This window comes from Anser cygnoides, chromosome 14 (assembly GCF_040182565.1).
Source record: "Anser cygnoides isolate HZ-2024a breed goose chromosome 14, Taihu_goose_T2T_genome, whole genome shotgun sequence".
NCBI classification, from domain to species: Eukaryota; Metazoa; Chordata; class Aves; order Anseriformes; family Anatidae; genus Anser; species Anser cygnoides.
Genome location: NC_089886.1, coordinates 14,958,882 through 14,974,254, shown reverse-complemented (window position 1 = coordinate 14,974,254; position 15,373 = coordinate 14,958,882). Strand labels below are relative to the sequence as shown.

General features: G+C 39.1%; 1 protein-coding gene across 2 annotated transcripts; it reads left to right on the top strand.

The window, feature by feature from the left end:
* Positions 1-873: 873 nt before the first annotated feature.
* Positions 874-14,826, top strand: FOXI1 (forkhead box I1). 2 transcript variants are annotated; one of them, XM_066977089.1, is made up of 3 exons: positions 874-3,369; positions 3,649-11,311; positions 12,418-14,826. In XM_066977089.1, exons 2-3 carry the CDS (start codon positions 10,738-10,740, stop codon positions 12,966-12,968), a joined length of 1,125 nt encoding a protein of 374 aa, XP_066833190.1. In that variant the 5' UTR covers positions 874-3,369; positions 3,649-10,737; the 3' UTR covers positions 12,969-14,826. The 2 variants fall into 2 exon arrangements, with proteins under 2 accessions (XP_066833190.1, XP_013033844.1); XM_013178390.3 differs by having other exon boundaries at positions 874-11,311.
* The last annotated feature ends 547 nt before the right edge of the window (positions 14,827-15,373 follow it).

The window sequence follows — 15,373 nt, the reverse complement described above, 5'->3', positions numbered from 1 at the left end:
TCAGTAAAAATAAGCTGCAGTAACCTGGAGGAAAGTGTTCAGAGTGAAGTCAGTAGGGTCATGTTTCTGAACACAGTGGGAAGGAGAATTTTCATAAAGATTTTATGGACCCCAGGAACACATTTTGTTCTTGAACTAAGACTTAATGTGCGATACATCTGTGAATTTGTTGTAGGTACTGCTTGACAGTAGGCTTTTTTTTTCTGTATAATTTGCAGTCTGTAGTCTTTCCTGTTACAGAGTGGAATTTTGGGTGAAGTAGTAGGTACCACGTTGCTTGTTCACTATGGAGTCCAGAGATACATTCGGTATCACTGGATCTCTGCTTTCATTTTCCTTGTTGGTTGTGTTTGGGCTGGCTTTTGGGGTTTCCTCTAGTTGTCAGACTTGTGTTACCTTTCTTTAAAGAGTCATTAAGGCAGGGATTCTCACTGTCTGTCATGGGACACCACAGTCTTGCACACGAAAGATTGGATTTTTTCAAAATTACAGAAGTGCAGAATTTTAAATTGACAAAGTTACAGAATCACAGAATCACAGAATCGTCTAGGTTGGAAGGGACCTCCAAGATCATCTAGTCCAACCTCAGCCCTAACACTAACAAGTCCTCCACTAAACCATATCACTAAGGGCTACATCCAAACGTCTTTTAAAGACCTCCAGGGATGGCAACTCAACCACCTCCATGGGCAGCCCATTCCAATGCCTAACAACCCTTTCAGTAAAGAAGTTCTTCCTAATATCCAACCTAAACCTCCCCTGGCGCAACTTTAACCCATTCCCCCTCGTCCTGTCACCAGGCATGTGGGAGAATAGACCAACCCCCACCTCTCTACAGCCTCCTTTAAGGTACCTATAGACAGCGATGAGGTCTCCCCTGAGCCTCCTCTTCTCCAGGCTGAACAACCCCAGCTCCCTCAGCCGCTCCTCGTAAGACTTGTTCTCCAGACCCCTCACCAGCTTCGTTGCCCTTCTCTGGACTCTCTCGAGCACCTCCATGTCCTTCTTGTAGCAAGGGGCCCAAAACTGAACACAGTACTCAAGGTGCGGCCTCACCAGAGCAGAGTACAGGAGGACAATCACTTCCCTAGACCTGCTGGCCACACTGCTTCTTACGCAAGCCAGGGTGCTGTTGGCCGCCTTGGCCACCTGAGCACACTGCTGGCTCATATTCAGCTGACTATCAACCAGTACTCCCAGGTCCTTCTCTGCCAGGCAGCTTTCTAACCACTCACCTCCCAGCCTGTAGCGCTGCTTGGGGTTGTTACGCCCCAGGTGCAGGACCCGGCACTTGGCCTTGTTGAACTTCATGCAGTTGACCTCAGCCCATCGGTCCAGCCTATCCAGATCAAAGTTCATTTTTAGGCAGTTAATAGTTGATCACAACAATCAACAAGTTAACTCAGACCAATATGTTAAACTAAAAATAGTAAAACGCTGTGTAAATAAAGTTGCCTAGTTGTATTATTAATGTATCACATGAACTCTGTATTCTTAGTAGTGTGGAGGACAGAGTTGGGAGTGTGTCCTACTTCATCACGTTTGAATTGATAAACAAGAAATCAGGCACCATCCTGGCCTGTGAAGAACAGAACTCATTCAAATTAACTTGGTGGAATGTTCTGCTTTCGGTGAGCTTTGAAACGCAGAGGCCATTTACAACCACGATTGCTAACACAAGGAGGCTGTATAGGAGTTATACTGGAATTTTTTTTTCAATCTGGAGGGCATCAAGGAGGCTGAGTGGTAATGGAGTTTTTAGCACCAACTGCTATATTCTGCTCAGTGTTTTCAGGCAGCAGCCATTTTACTGTAAACATTGGCTGAAGAGCAGTTCTGAACATGAACTGGCAAAAATGGATAAATCTATGCCAAGCACAGGCTCACAGCTCTTAGAAGAACAGGTAATGGTGAGGTTAATGCTTTTGTGTTGTGTTACTAAAGTTAGTGAAATTTCAGCAACAAAACAAATTCAGAGGTTGAGGTACTCTCTTCATCCCATTTGATATTCACAACTTTTGTTCTTTGGCTATTTTGCTGCTTGCTGCATTGCTAGTGGGAGTGATGGAACAGACTCTTTCATTTAAAATGAGTTTAAGGTATAGGCAAGGTACATCCTGCAATGAAAAATTAATAAATAAATAAATGCAATGATGCTGGAAAACTGCTGAGGAAGTGAAGTTGGAATATTTGACTCAGTTTGAATGTGATTTTTTTATTTTTTTTATTTTTTTTTAGCAATTGATGGCTGGTAAATTTTTCAGCAACAGATTGTACTGTGGAATTTACCAGCCATCAATACCCAAAGTCATAATGAGATTTGATATCTATTGCACTGACGAGCATTAACAACTGCTTTGGAATAGGATAAATCCCTAACAATTTTATTATCCTTACAACTCTGCAGAATCTGAATCAAAGCTGATCGCTGATGTCACAATATTGCAGCAACTCTATCATGTCTGCTTATCAATGGATTTTTACTTCAACCTGAGTCAGAGCAGTGGAACCATCTTTGAAATCAAGATATAGCTTGAATCAATCTAAAGGTAGTCAAGCTCTCAAGTAAGTTTGTTCCATCATGATCATGGGATGAGGGCACATCTAAATCAGAAAAGCTGTTAAATATGTTACTAAAATAGCAAGGTAGGATGGAAGAAAGCAGTTTTGTTTATTAAATCAATTTATTTGTTTTTTGTTAAGTCGGCTGAGGTCCAGGATTTGTGCTTAATGCCATCTAAACGCGTAATTTTCTTGCTCTTTCATTTTAAGGATTTTGATTTAACTAACAGGAAAACAATTTATTTTGTTTTTCTTGTTGTTCCAGCTTCAGCGTAATGCAGGTGAAAAAAAATGTCCCAGAGTCTAGTTCTGTGTATTCTGACATCAATATAGGAATCATCTAGGCCTAGGACATTCTGTTGTAAAACCATATCCCGGATCGATTCTCCATACTGTAGGAGAATAAAAGTGATGACTTAGTATTCAAACACAGGGTCCTTCCCATGCAGAAATCAACAGAATTCAGCTAATTTAAAGCCAAACTCTTTTGAGTCATCCCTTAAAAAATATATATATAAATTACATTTATGATCAAGGAGGACAAATAGTTTAAGGATCCATTCTCTTGTTAATTTTTGGAGGTGGATATCTCCATCTTGCTATGTAAATATTTTCCCAGGCATACAGAAGCCTCCATTAAAAAAGCTTACCAGCCATCTCCTATCCTTGTTGCCTTGAAATTGCACTGGCATTATTAGAGTATTAATTTGTATTTTCCTTTCAGAACTGAGTTCCAACTTGCTTTTGAGTGTTCAAGGTCCTTTTAAGAGAGAACATTGAGCAACATCCCAGGGCTGCCCACAAGATGTAAGGACTTCAGCATTCACAATGTTTACTGCTATGGGGTGACGAGAGTAGTTCTTTATTGACTCAGTCTGTAATTTTCTGTTCTGATTTGCTATCATCATGCAGTGTGTGCTAAAGATTAACACTGTAAAGGAATAATTATTCTGCAAACAAACCTGAAGTAGACTGTGGCTTTGGTGAACTTTAAAATATTAGATAAATGTGATCATGGTTTTCAGGCAAATAGGACAGTTTCATCTGACCAAATTATCTGTTTTCAATGCTGTTTTGTTCTTCCAGGATAGCAGAAAGTCTACTGTGCCTTGAATGATCTTTCGTATGTCTGAGCCTAGAATTGAATAGTCACCGTGAGTGTCCGTTCTTTAACAAATATAGTTTCTGTGTTAAAGATTTTTTTCATGACTATTAGTACATGCTGCAGCCCTATAATATGCCCCATTATGCATGTGGGTATTCAACCAGTGTTTACTAGCAGATTGTTAATGACTCTAACAGTAACCTTTTGCATTCACATATAACACTTCATAGGCATGCTCATTAACTTGAATACTTAACTAGTTCACCTGAAGGTAGGTGGCTGTTGGTGGTGTTACATGGGTTTAAGAGGTGATTGATTGAAAAGGCACAGGAAAGATTACCGATATCAGAAGACAGTCATTTAAGGTGTCTACACCACGAGCTGGTAGGCCTGCAGCCAAAGGAGACTATTTACACGAAGCAGGCATCTTACATTCTTGTTGTAACTAAAATAAGACTTAAATAAACCTCCATGTATGACAGAGTTTGAGGGAAGATTTTCCCTGTGATGTTCAGTAGTATGTTTTTATACGTAAGAAAGTAGCCCTGAACAGAGGTGCTCCAGATGCAGTTCTTTTTGCAGATACGGTTGTAAACTGTCACACAATAAATCATGTTATGGTTGGATACACTGGTTCTACAAATATTTAGGAATGTGAAGTCTTTGCTACATGACTTCAGTTGTTTTGACACGCTCAGTAATACTTCAGTAGTGCTTTGACACATGCTATAGCACTAATGCATAAAGCTTCAATTTGTAGAGTCTTTCTTAACAACTGCCTTTAGACTTTAACAAGACAAGAAAACAGTACTATTAGAGATCAATATTTGAAAACAAAAGAGCAAAGGAAATTACCTTGAAAGATTTAAGTCTCTTAACATACCAGAGTGTTTCTGTACAGAATTTTAAAGTATATGAATTATTCTAATATGGAAAAAGTTAAAAATTGTTTATATATACCAATTGTTAGTTTTACTAACAGAATTAACGCTCTCAGAAATTAATAATCTCTCTATATATAACATTGCTAAGCAGACAGTGATTACACTAGTCTAGAAACTTACAAAGCTAACTAGGCTAGATCTAATTCAATACATTTTACATTTTCAAAAATTGTCAGTAGGGGGAGGTAAGTGGTTGCAGTACTGTGCCCATATATGAGAACAAATTACTGACGTGCGTACCCAGATAGCAGGAAAACCGAAGTGGAGCAACTGGAAGTGCAAGGATTAACAACACTATAAACCATCCTATTCACAAGTTGGGTGATCTTAGTATACTGCAGTTAAATCTTGGTTAAATTAAAACAACTTAAAGTCTATCCGTGATTGGGTGTGTCCATAGAGTAGTTCACTGCACTTACACTTGTACCAGTTCACTCAGCCCTTTTAGTTGCTAATTAATTTCCCCACGTGTGTGTTATGCAAGTACCAAAGGGCATAGAGAGCACCATGAATAAAAGAGTGGGGAAAAAAACAAAAAGTTATGTTTTCTGAAAAATCCATTGTTCTAAAATGTCTTTTCAATGAGCTGAAACTGATTCGTTTGCATAAGCAAATACCTTGATGCTGAAATCTGACTCAGACTGAAGTATTAGCCTGTTACTAATTTTTCTTTGGTGTGTATCTTATTGAAATGTTCAAGAATTTTAACTTTGAAGGTCTTTGGAAAAGTGTACTGATTAATTTGCTAGGTAAACACAGCTGATATTCATACAACACCTCATTGGATTTTAGAACTATGTATCTCTAGTATAAGCAAACTTTTAGAGTGGCAGGCACAGAAGAATAAGCAAATCATCTGAAACCGGAAAGCATTTTGGCTGTTTGGAAGCTGGTAGGAGCAGTGAGGTTGTTAAAATATGGTTGATTGGAGTTTCTGTATTTGTACCAGTTTCCCAGAACTGAGCGACACCACAGATTATGAGAGGAATTTAGTTGCAGAATCTGTCTATCTCTGGTTTAGACTTGAGGTATCCCTCCCTCCTAGGGCTGAGCATAGTTGTGTATCTAAATGCAGCAGAGCCAGAGGCAGCCAAATGGAGGTTTCCAATTTCTTGCTGCCTACTGCTTGTCATGACTAATACCTAAGTCAGGGTACTCCTAATCCCCTCTTCCATATTATGTGTTGCCAAGATCATGGAAGGTCTTTGTTGAAGCAGGAGTTATGACTACTCTTACTATCACAGGTCTTATGGTCAGAAAACACCAACTAGCATCTATAAGGTTCTACAGTCTTCTAAAATCCCTGTTATAAATGTTGCTTGAAAAATCCACAGTGGATTTGCTCTGAAAGATTAAAAAATATTAAGGTAATTCCAGCATTGCCACATTAATGACACTGGTCCAAATGGTATTACCTTTTCCTTTAATTTAGTATTCAACCTGCATTTCTACAAATAAAGCTTAGTTCCCTTGGTTTGCGATACTGTTCTACATTTACTGTGCTTTTGCAGTGACCTTGATATGGCTTTTTGTCTGCTACGTCTTATTTCTCCTGGTGGTGTGGTTCATTTTATGCATACTCAGTGCTGATGATTATTGGAATAAGGGATGAAGACTTCTACAAATACTTAGAGGTAACTGAGAGTATAGGTGATTTGCCTTTACATGAAAATGTCTTACTGAGGGATGCTGATTTATTTCTGAATTCAGTGTGTGAATTGTTTGAAACAAGCTGCATTGGTTGGTTTGCTGACTTGTAGATATACTCTCTTTTTAAAAATGTTTTCCCTCTTCTTTGTGACTACATGAATAACTTAAATGAACTTTTCTTCAGTAAGGTGTTAAACTGTGATAATACACCTGTATTACGTTATATGCAATGTTAACAGTACAGCCTAAAGCTTCATATTAATTAAAAATACTGCCAAATAATCCTGTGGTCCACAAATGTATGTATTATGATCTGAATCAAGTATAAACATTTTCTGGAAGATTAGCTAAAGTACATGATACAGAGTGCTTTGTACTGGCAAAATGAGGGACAAGTGGTACACAGGATGTTATACGGTTTGCCAGGATGAAGTCACTACTCCAAAAATTTGAACCTATTTGGGCAGTGAGAGTGGGTTTGCACAGACACGTTTTGCATCATGTAGCCCTGGTGCTTTTGATCTAAGTTCTCTAAAACCATCAGGCTGTGGAACAGCATGGTGACTGATAGGTGCTTGTGATACTAACAGGCATCATTCTTTATTTGGCTTTATTGTTTCAAAAGGTCCAGTTAGGAAGCTAGAGTTAGGAATATTGCAGCCAAAAATATCAGAGAAGGCTACAGAGTTCCCCATGCTTTCCTCCACCTTGTGACCCCTGTGCTTTGGCTTTCTACTGTGTGCTAGCGTGTACATCTTTCTACCAGGTTGCTACATTTCAGAAATGTTGAATATATAGGTTACTTTGGAGCATAAGTGATCATGCTGAGAAATCCCATTTTAAATGAAAGTATTTTGAACTCTTCATAACCTAAGATCTCAGACAATTATGGTTTCCCTTGTAAAAGGGCAATCAATCAGTGTGAAGAAACATTACTGTTGGCAGGACTAGAGGGATATACAGGAGCTGACTAAAACCTACACAGAAGGACTATTCCACAGAGGCTTGGCCTAAATTTTGCTTTTGGAGCTTAAGAAATCCAGAGGAGTAAATCTTCATATAACACAAGTTGACAAAAATCTGTAGGTGATGAGGCTTGATAATTGGTAGTCGTGTGCACCTCAGGGCTGTACAGTACTGTATTGTAGTGGAAAAAAAAAAAGTAAATGAAGTGTTAAAAAACATGATGCATCCTGCCTACAAAGACCTCACCAAATCACTGTGATCTTTGAAAGTCATGATCACTAAGCTATGACTCGAGCATCAGCTTCCATTTTCTTTTCAGAGTTTTTTAGCCATAAGCACAATCTGTTAGTACACCCTTGCCAGCGTTTCACATGTTCCCAGACTCGTTATATTGAAGACTCACCATTTTTTCTTCTCCTTTCTCCACTTCTGGAATTGCTATCTTCTCCTTCTTGTCCTGCCATGAACAGCAGTCTCAGTGGTGAGGACCCCAAGGCAGTATTCTTGGCTAGACTCAATTAACTCCACTTCTTAGTTGCCCTGCTCAGCGCAATCACAACTTGAGCAAAGTTTATTCTTCCCTTGTTGCCTTTTGCCTGCATATGAGCATCTGCACCTCAAGTGCTATACTGGAACAAATGCTGCAGTGATTATCAGGCAGTAAGGTGTGCCCATAGTACTGACAAAGTACCATTTTTACTGGCGTTGTTTATATGCTTTTCTGAGTAAATCAGGCACAGTCAGTTGGAAGAAAAATGTTGGTGATCACCTCGTGTCTACACTAGAAGCTGTGCCAGCACGCACATGCCAGGGAGGGATCAGACCTTTGCACTCAGAGAGCTACCTAAGCAGAAGCTTGCAGTTGTCTTTGTATTTCATTGCTTTAAAAGCAGTACTTGCCATTCTTCATCTCAGCGCTTGCTTTGCTTAGTTTTGTCCGATATATTGCTCAAATGTCACATCAAGGTAGGTCTGGCAGAAACATGCATTCTCAGGCAGCAGCAGAGCACAGTTTAGGGGCTGACCTTGCTAAAATGCACAGCATCAAATCTTCATAAAGATTAATTTGCAGAGGAAGCTTTACAAACTTCATCATCTGTTTGCAGAAGGGATATTTTTTTTTCTTTTGTTAAGCCTGGCAAATTTTCAAAGTGTTCACCCAGCACCCAGCTCAGTGTATTTGAACTGTAAATAAGCATGCACAACACCTTGAGGAATAAGTATTTAGATGATGCTCATCAAAGTCCACGTTGCAGCGAGCTGAATTTTATTTCTTGGTATAAACAAACCCTAAGCAGTAATACATTAGCGAGGTGGGAGTGGGGATGGGGGGGGGTGTTTGGTTTTTTTTTTTTGCCTTTTTTTTTTGGTTGGTTGTGGTTTTCTGTGGAGGTGGAGAAGCTGTAGTGGGTGGTAAAAAAGATAATTTGTTCAGAGGACTGAAGATTTATTATGTTTTCTTTTTACACTATATTCTGAGTTTTAGTTCATTGTAAAATCAACTCCTATTTATATTCATTTGTGCATTTCTTTAACATTTTGTTCCATCGACTCTGTAAATACTGTGTTTTGTTTTTAATTAGCAATATTTATAATAACAGTATTTTCAGGACTACATATATACTTCTAAAAGCTATCTATATTTTAGTAAGTTATCAAGTTGTAAGCAGTTTTGCTCCGCCTTTCACATGTGTAACTGAGATTCTTGTAGAGAGAGAATTGGTTTTAGACAGCTTTCATGAGAAGGGATATACCTCCATTATTATTTCTGAAAAATGGCTTTTTGCTCAGTGGATGCCACATAAAAAATAAACCAGCCCTACTATGTTCTACTAAACTTTTGTCTGTTTAATATGTATCTGCATAGCCTAGTTAACATTTACAAGCTCTGAACTCCTGGTCATTCGAATTAAAATATCCATATGTTCATCCATACTTGTAGTACAAATGATTTCATGTCCAGTGAAATATGTATTTGTTATATAACAGCTGTAGAAAGGCATTACCAAGGTGGCAAATCAGCTAGCTTTGTCACTCTGTACTCAGTATTCCAGTTGTATTTCTAGTGATATTTTTCATACCTTTCAAAGCAACAATATGGTCATGACACAGGTGAATCACTCCAATACTTGTGGAGGGGGGAAATCGTGGTGGTGCTGCAGCACATAAGATTAAGTGAATTAATCAATGTATGACAAAGCAGAAAAGTGTTTGTTACAGCCTGGGATTCAAATCTACAGATCAAAGCCCATATTTTTGCAGAAATTCTGGGACTAGCACCATCTTAAAGGCTTGTCGTACTAGGACTTTCTTTAATTGCATGAGTTATTAAGGCTGAGTGAAGTTCCAAATATATGTATGTACCTTTGATGAAGAAAAAATAAATTGCAAATATCATTTCTGTTGCACTGCAGGTATGCTTTCAACTACAGTGGAGTTTTTTATGCAGTTGTACAATGTTAGAGTTGTCTCATCCTGAGACAGGTGTTGGTGAGGTTGCAGCTTTGCTTTTTCATGTCTGTAAGTGCAGGGTATCATGCAAGGCAGAAGGTATTTTTGCAAGTCATAAAATGGCTAGAAGCTTTTCCTCTTTTGTTATTTCTAAGGAATCATTTTTTGTCTTTATAGCTACAAATGAAGTTGGAAATAAGCTGGAAAAAAGCTGTGCTGCAACCTGTCTCTTTCTTGCTTGAAAATTCTGCTAAGAGGTTGTATGACCTCTTTGCACCAATCCTGCAGCAAAGAGGAAGCAGCAAATAACGATTTCCCATTTTAGTTCACCTACTTAAGCTCTAATGAAAGGTTTGATGATTAAGATTGTTGTGTTGTTTTTTTTTCCTCATAAGATTAAACCTTACTTTAATAAGCAATTCCCTTTACATCAGTAAGACTACTCACATGAGTAACCAGTTGCAGAATTTGCCTGTAGTACTGTGATTGCCTAGGGGCAAGTACAAGCAAGTTGCAATTAAAGTTACAGAAAGAAAAGGAGGTCTGACCTTTTCTTTCTTTCTTTTTCTTTTTTTAATGTTAAAGTATGCCTACTGTTTCATTGACAAATGACAATGGCTTTTGCATTCTGGGGTGCAAGCAGCAGCAGAACAAAACTGCTTTTATTTTAAAAGAAAGAAAAACTACATGCTAAAACTCCTTTGTAAAAGGTAGGAAGAGGTGGACCTCTAATGAGGGGTTTTAACTTCAAGGCACCTTAGGCTGTCTTTACGTGCATCATATTAGTGGAAAATTCCTTCAATTCATTTAAGAAGATAAACAGTTGTAACTTTCACGTTCAGTTGATGTGACATCAATGACTGGCTGGGACTGCCAGCATTCCAAAAGGATATCGTCCTCATCTGCAGCCACTCAGGGCCATGGGGTGGAGCCTGCAGTACAAGCCAAAACATTTACAGGTGCATAAGTAGGTAGGGAAGGGCATAGGTGATGCACCTGTGTCAGGAAAGGAGCATTAGGACAGGTGTGTCATAACTTATCAGCTGCCTGTGTTAGAGCATGAGCTCCTTTGATCCACAGACGCACTCTCCACCGCGCTGCAGCCCACAATTTCCAAATATTGGTCAAGAACCTCCAGAGATGAATATCTACTATGAGAACTTTTTCCATCCACAGAACATCCCTAGTCCACAGCGACCAAGCACTTTTGAGACAACGGACTACAACGCCACTCCCAATCCTTACCTCTGGCTAAATGGACCTTCCATTACTCCACCACCATACCTGCCTGGATCCAATGCCAGTCCCTTCATTCCTCAGTCTTACGGGATGCAACGGCAGCTCTTGCCTAACATGCACGGCTTGGGAGGAACCGACCTCGGCTGGCTTCCTCTCCCATCCCAAGAAGAGCTCATGAAGTTGGTTAGACCACCTTATTCCTACTCTGCGCTTATTGCCATGGCTATCCATGGAGCACCAGAAAAGAGGCTGACTCTCAGCCAAATCTACCAGTACGTGGCTGACAACTTCCCATTTTATAACAAAAGCAAAGCTGGCTGGCAGAACTCCATTCGGCACAACTTGTCTCTCAATGATTGCTTCAAGAAGGTGCCCAGAGATGAAGATGATCCAGGTACAGTTCCCCCTCCTTCTTTTTTTTTTTTTTTCCTATATTTAAACTTGATTAATTTAAAAATGAAAATTTTTCACTTAAAAAAAAGTTACAATTACGATGTGAAATAAATCATAAAGAGACCTAATAGCCTAGATTTGGGGTATATATACAGTAACTTCTCTATTTTCATGGGGCTGTATTAGAAGGCAACTGTGCATAGCTGAATTTTGAATCAATGTTGCTATTAAATCTCTGCAGGGAAGGGGATTCTTTACTTCTTCAGGCCTCCTGAGAACTGATCAATGTGCAGAGCATGCAGCTGAGCAGGCACAGGAGCAGACTGAACAAGTCATATTTAAAAAAAACATTTGGTGTAACACATATGAGTTATAGCAAATTTAACCAGGAACTAATGGAAAGAGGATAAAGAAAATTCAGATTGGTTAAAGAAATCCAGTGGCTTTAGGGAGTCAACAATACTTCTCCTGAGGAGAGCAGGCTGCTTTTGTTTTGTTTGTTTTGCAAAATAGTGTTTTGCTTAGAATCACACCTCTGCTGTTTCCAACCTCTTGGCTGATATGTTGTCAGATTGTTCCTTTATTTATTGTTTTCTATCAATAGCTGTTGAGAACCACTGGGAACATTTAAAAGTCGTTCAATTATGCTGCCTGAGAGAGTCAAAGATCTGGTTCTGTCTTGTTAGTGACTTAGTCTACCACACTGAATCTGGAGGAGCAGCCCATTATGGGATTTGATTACTCTGTACTGTAAATGTAGAGGACAGCTATACACTGAAAACCTCATTGTCCCACTGAGACAAACAAAAGGTGGGGAGAAAAAAAAAAAAAAGAAAAAAAAGCCCTCTCAGTGGCTCCACTTGTAGTTTTTGCTGTGTGGGAAAGGGCTACAGGACACAGGGTTACAGGACACAGGCAAACAGTTTACACCATTTTTTTCCCTGAATTCAAGAGACTTCTGCTTTTTGTGGTTAAATACGCGTATTTTTTGTTCAAGCAATTTTTCTGTTTCTGTAAGAGAAACACTGAAAAGTCAAAGAAAACTGCTCTTTGCTGTCTATGTGTATATTTTAAAACTAAAAATGTGCATTTGTCCCCCCTCGACAGGAAAAGGGAATTACTGGACTCTGGACCCAAACTGTGAAAAGATGTTTGACAATGGAAACTTCCGCAGAAAGAGAAAAAGGAAGTCTGACATTGGGGCTAGTGCTGCTTCTCTTGCATCTGAGAAATCTGAGGATAGTGCCCTGACTGGCAGCCCCAAAGCTGTAGAGCATCAGGATATCTTGGAAAACTCACCTGGGACTGACAATTCACCTGATAAAGGATCTTCACCTCCATCTTCCAGCAGTCCATGCCTTAGTAACTTCCTTTCTAGTATGACTGCCTATGTCAATGGCTCTAACTCAGTGGGCCGCTCAGTGCCATTGGGACTTAATGCTGAACCCATTGACAAAATGGGACAGAACGTGGTAGGCTTTAACTCCTACTCTCCACTCTCTAATATAGCCAGTCATGGTGTGGGAGAGTGGTCCAATTCTATGCCCTCTAGTCACCTTGGCTATAGCAACTCAGTGCTCAACCAGTTTAACACTCATTTTTACAGCAGTATCAGCACAAATAACACTCTGTTTTCTAGGGAGGGAACAGAGGTTTAAATAAGGGACCCTAAGACATCAAAATATAGCTATTTATGAGAGGAAATGATCTGTGAGTGGCTAAGTGTTAGCCTGTTGTCTCTACATTGCATCCTACCTTCTGACAGCCCCAAACTTTTTACCCATCATACTTATTCAGATCCCAAGCACTCCACATTTGGCAGCTCCCCATAAAAAAGCAGGGATCAAAACAGCAGGAGTAGTGAAGAGGTCAGATGGGAGACCATGCTTGCACTGCTGCCAACCATGGTCCTCCATGGACATCCTTGAAAGGAGTTACTGTTTACCTTAGGCAGGAAACATTTTCAGGCATGGTACTAATAATGCTGTGATACTTTTAAAGCACTAACATAAATGTAGCTATATGTGTAAATTACTTCTCACTGATATAGTCCATCTGTACTAGACATGTTTGGCAAGTTCTTATTTGGACAAAGCTATTCTGAGACACTGAAGGATCTATAGCAAAAACTAGTATACAGTGAGTAACAACCAACACTTGAAGGGTGAGTGCTCTTTCTGGGTTTCTCTAATACTAGCACATGCATTGGCTAAATTCTCATCGCCTTTCACCCCTAAGGGGAATATGGCTGTGAAGCAGGCTAGTGTCATGGACACAACATTCAGTTTGAAACTGAAGGGAAGCATAACAAAATATAATGGAGTTGTCTTCTGCTGGTGCAATCAGATATTCATGTTTTAAATTAGAAGTACAGGGTCAAATTTTGTTTGCCTTACCCATACAAATCTATTCACATAAGAAAATCAGGATCTGCCTATATTTTTAATACATGTTCTCTTAGAAGAAAGGATATTTGTTCTATCTTCAAGTTCTACATAAATCATTTCTACTAAGAAAAGAATTTGAATGTGGTGTGAAGGTTGGGGCGGGGAGCAGGGTGGAGAAATGGGAGGCAGAAAGGTTAACTGTCTCGGAGCTTCAATTCCAAAAGCTGTATCTTCAGAAGAATCGGCTATAGGTAGTGAAAAAAGTCCCTGTACTGTATTTTTTTTTGTCTTTTTGTAAAAGTCCATGCAATTGTCTTGTTGTTGTGTAAATATTAGGAATAATGTTGTTTGTTTGTTTTTTACATTCTATTGTAGCCACAAACAAAATTTCAAAATGTTTTTTTTTCAAACCAAGAGTTGAATCAAGTTCCACGTTTATGTAGAGTAACGTCTCAGACTGTAGAGCCTGCAGCGTGCATAGACGCTGAGCTTAACTGTGGTTTAACTGTTCACAGCTGCGCACTGACCAGACTTCCAGAATGATGGAAAACATACTAATGCATTGTAATAGATACTGTTATGTCTTGATTTTTTTTTAAACTATACATGGATATAGTTTTGTTACAGGCAAACCCAGAAGCATTTTTAATAAAGAATTTGTATAGAAGAGAGCATGTGTGAGTACTATACTTCCTATGTCTTTAAAAACCTCCTTAATAGTTTGACTTGTGCAGTTTGCTTGAGGAAAACGCAGTATAATATTCAAATAAGGTCAGAGAGTGAGATAGCATATGTCTATGCAATCAAAATTTTCATGTCCAAGGAATATAATTGGCTGCTATTATGCAAAATACTATCACTAAATAAAAATCACCCTTATGGTTTCCCTGTTGGAAAGTGGTGCCAATCGTTTAAAATTTAAGAAACCAGGCTAGATTTTCACATGCTAGTTGGCCAAAATATGACTGCAATCTTTCCTACATTCTCAATTATTGTTTTATTTTTTATTTTTCCTATGGAAGCTGCTATGACTATTCACAGTCTTTGTACTCAGTATGATAAATTCTCGTATGGAAGTTGAAACCTACTTCCACTTCTAACATTGGTGCTTAATAAAAAATAAAATGACCTTCTGGTGGTGTCCTTCTTCCATGGTTGTAAGTTTCTCTGAAGTCAGGTATGTACTGAGGCCTGAGCTGTAGTCTCCACCCTCAGAATTTTACAGCCCTTCCAAGAATCCCAGCCCAGTAGGTGGGCCATAATATGCCCTGCAAGTCAGCAGCTGACAGCATTTGTTGTGCAGAGATTTGTTCAAATGACAACTCAGAAATTCGTAAAGTCTAGGATTCAGCAAATATACAACAAAATGCCCAGAAATGTAGCTCCTGTGGAGTATACTGTTCACAAAACTGAGAGGAAATTGATTTCTTTAGTGCTGTAAAGGAAAATGTTCTGTTGTGAACCTATAGGGAAAAGAGAGGGAAAAATAACATGCAAATTATACTAAGGAGAATGACACTGCTGAACAATAGCAGACAGTAGGAAGCAACTCCTTTGTCACTGAGTTTTGACTTCTTGTTCTCAAAGGACAAGAGTTTGTGCCTCGTTGCTTCCCAGATGCTATTAATCAAATTCCACTTTTGGCCTATAGGTAATGAGGAAGTACTGCCAACACA

Excerpts from the sequence above, each read along its gene's own strand:
- FOXI1 (XM_066977089.1), top strand. The coding sequence starts at position 10,738 with ATGAGCTCCTTTGATCCACAGACGCACTCTCCACCGCGCTGCAGCCCA. Across the intron at positions 11,312-12,417 it reads CAGAGATGAAGATGATCCAG|GAAAAGGGAATTACTGGACT; the intron begins GTACAGTTCCCC and ends CCCCCTCGACAG.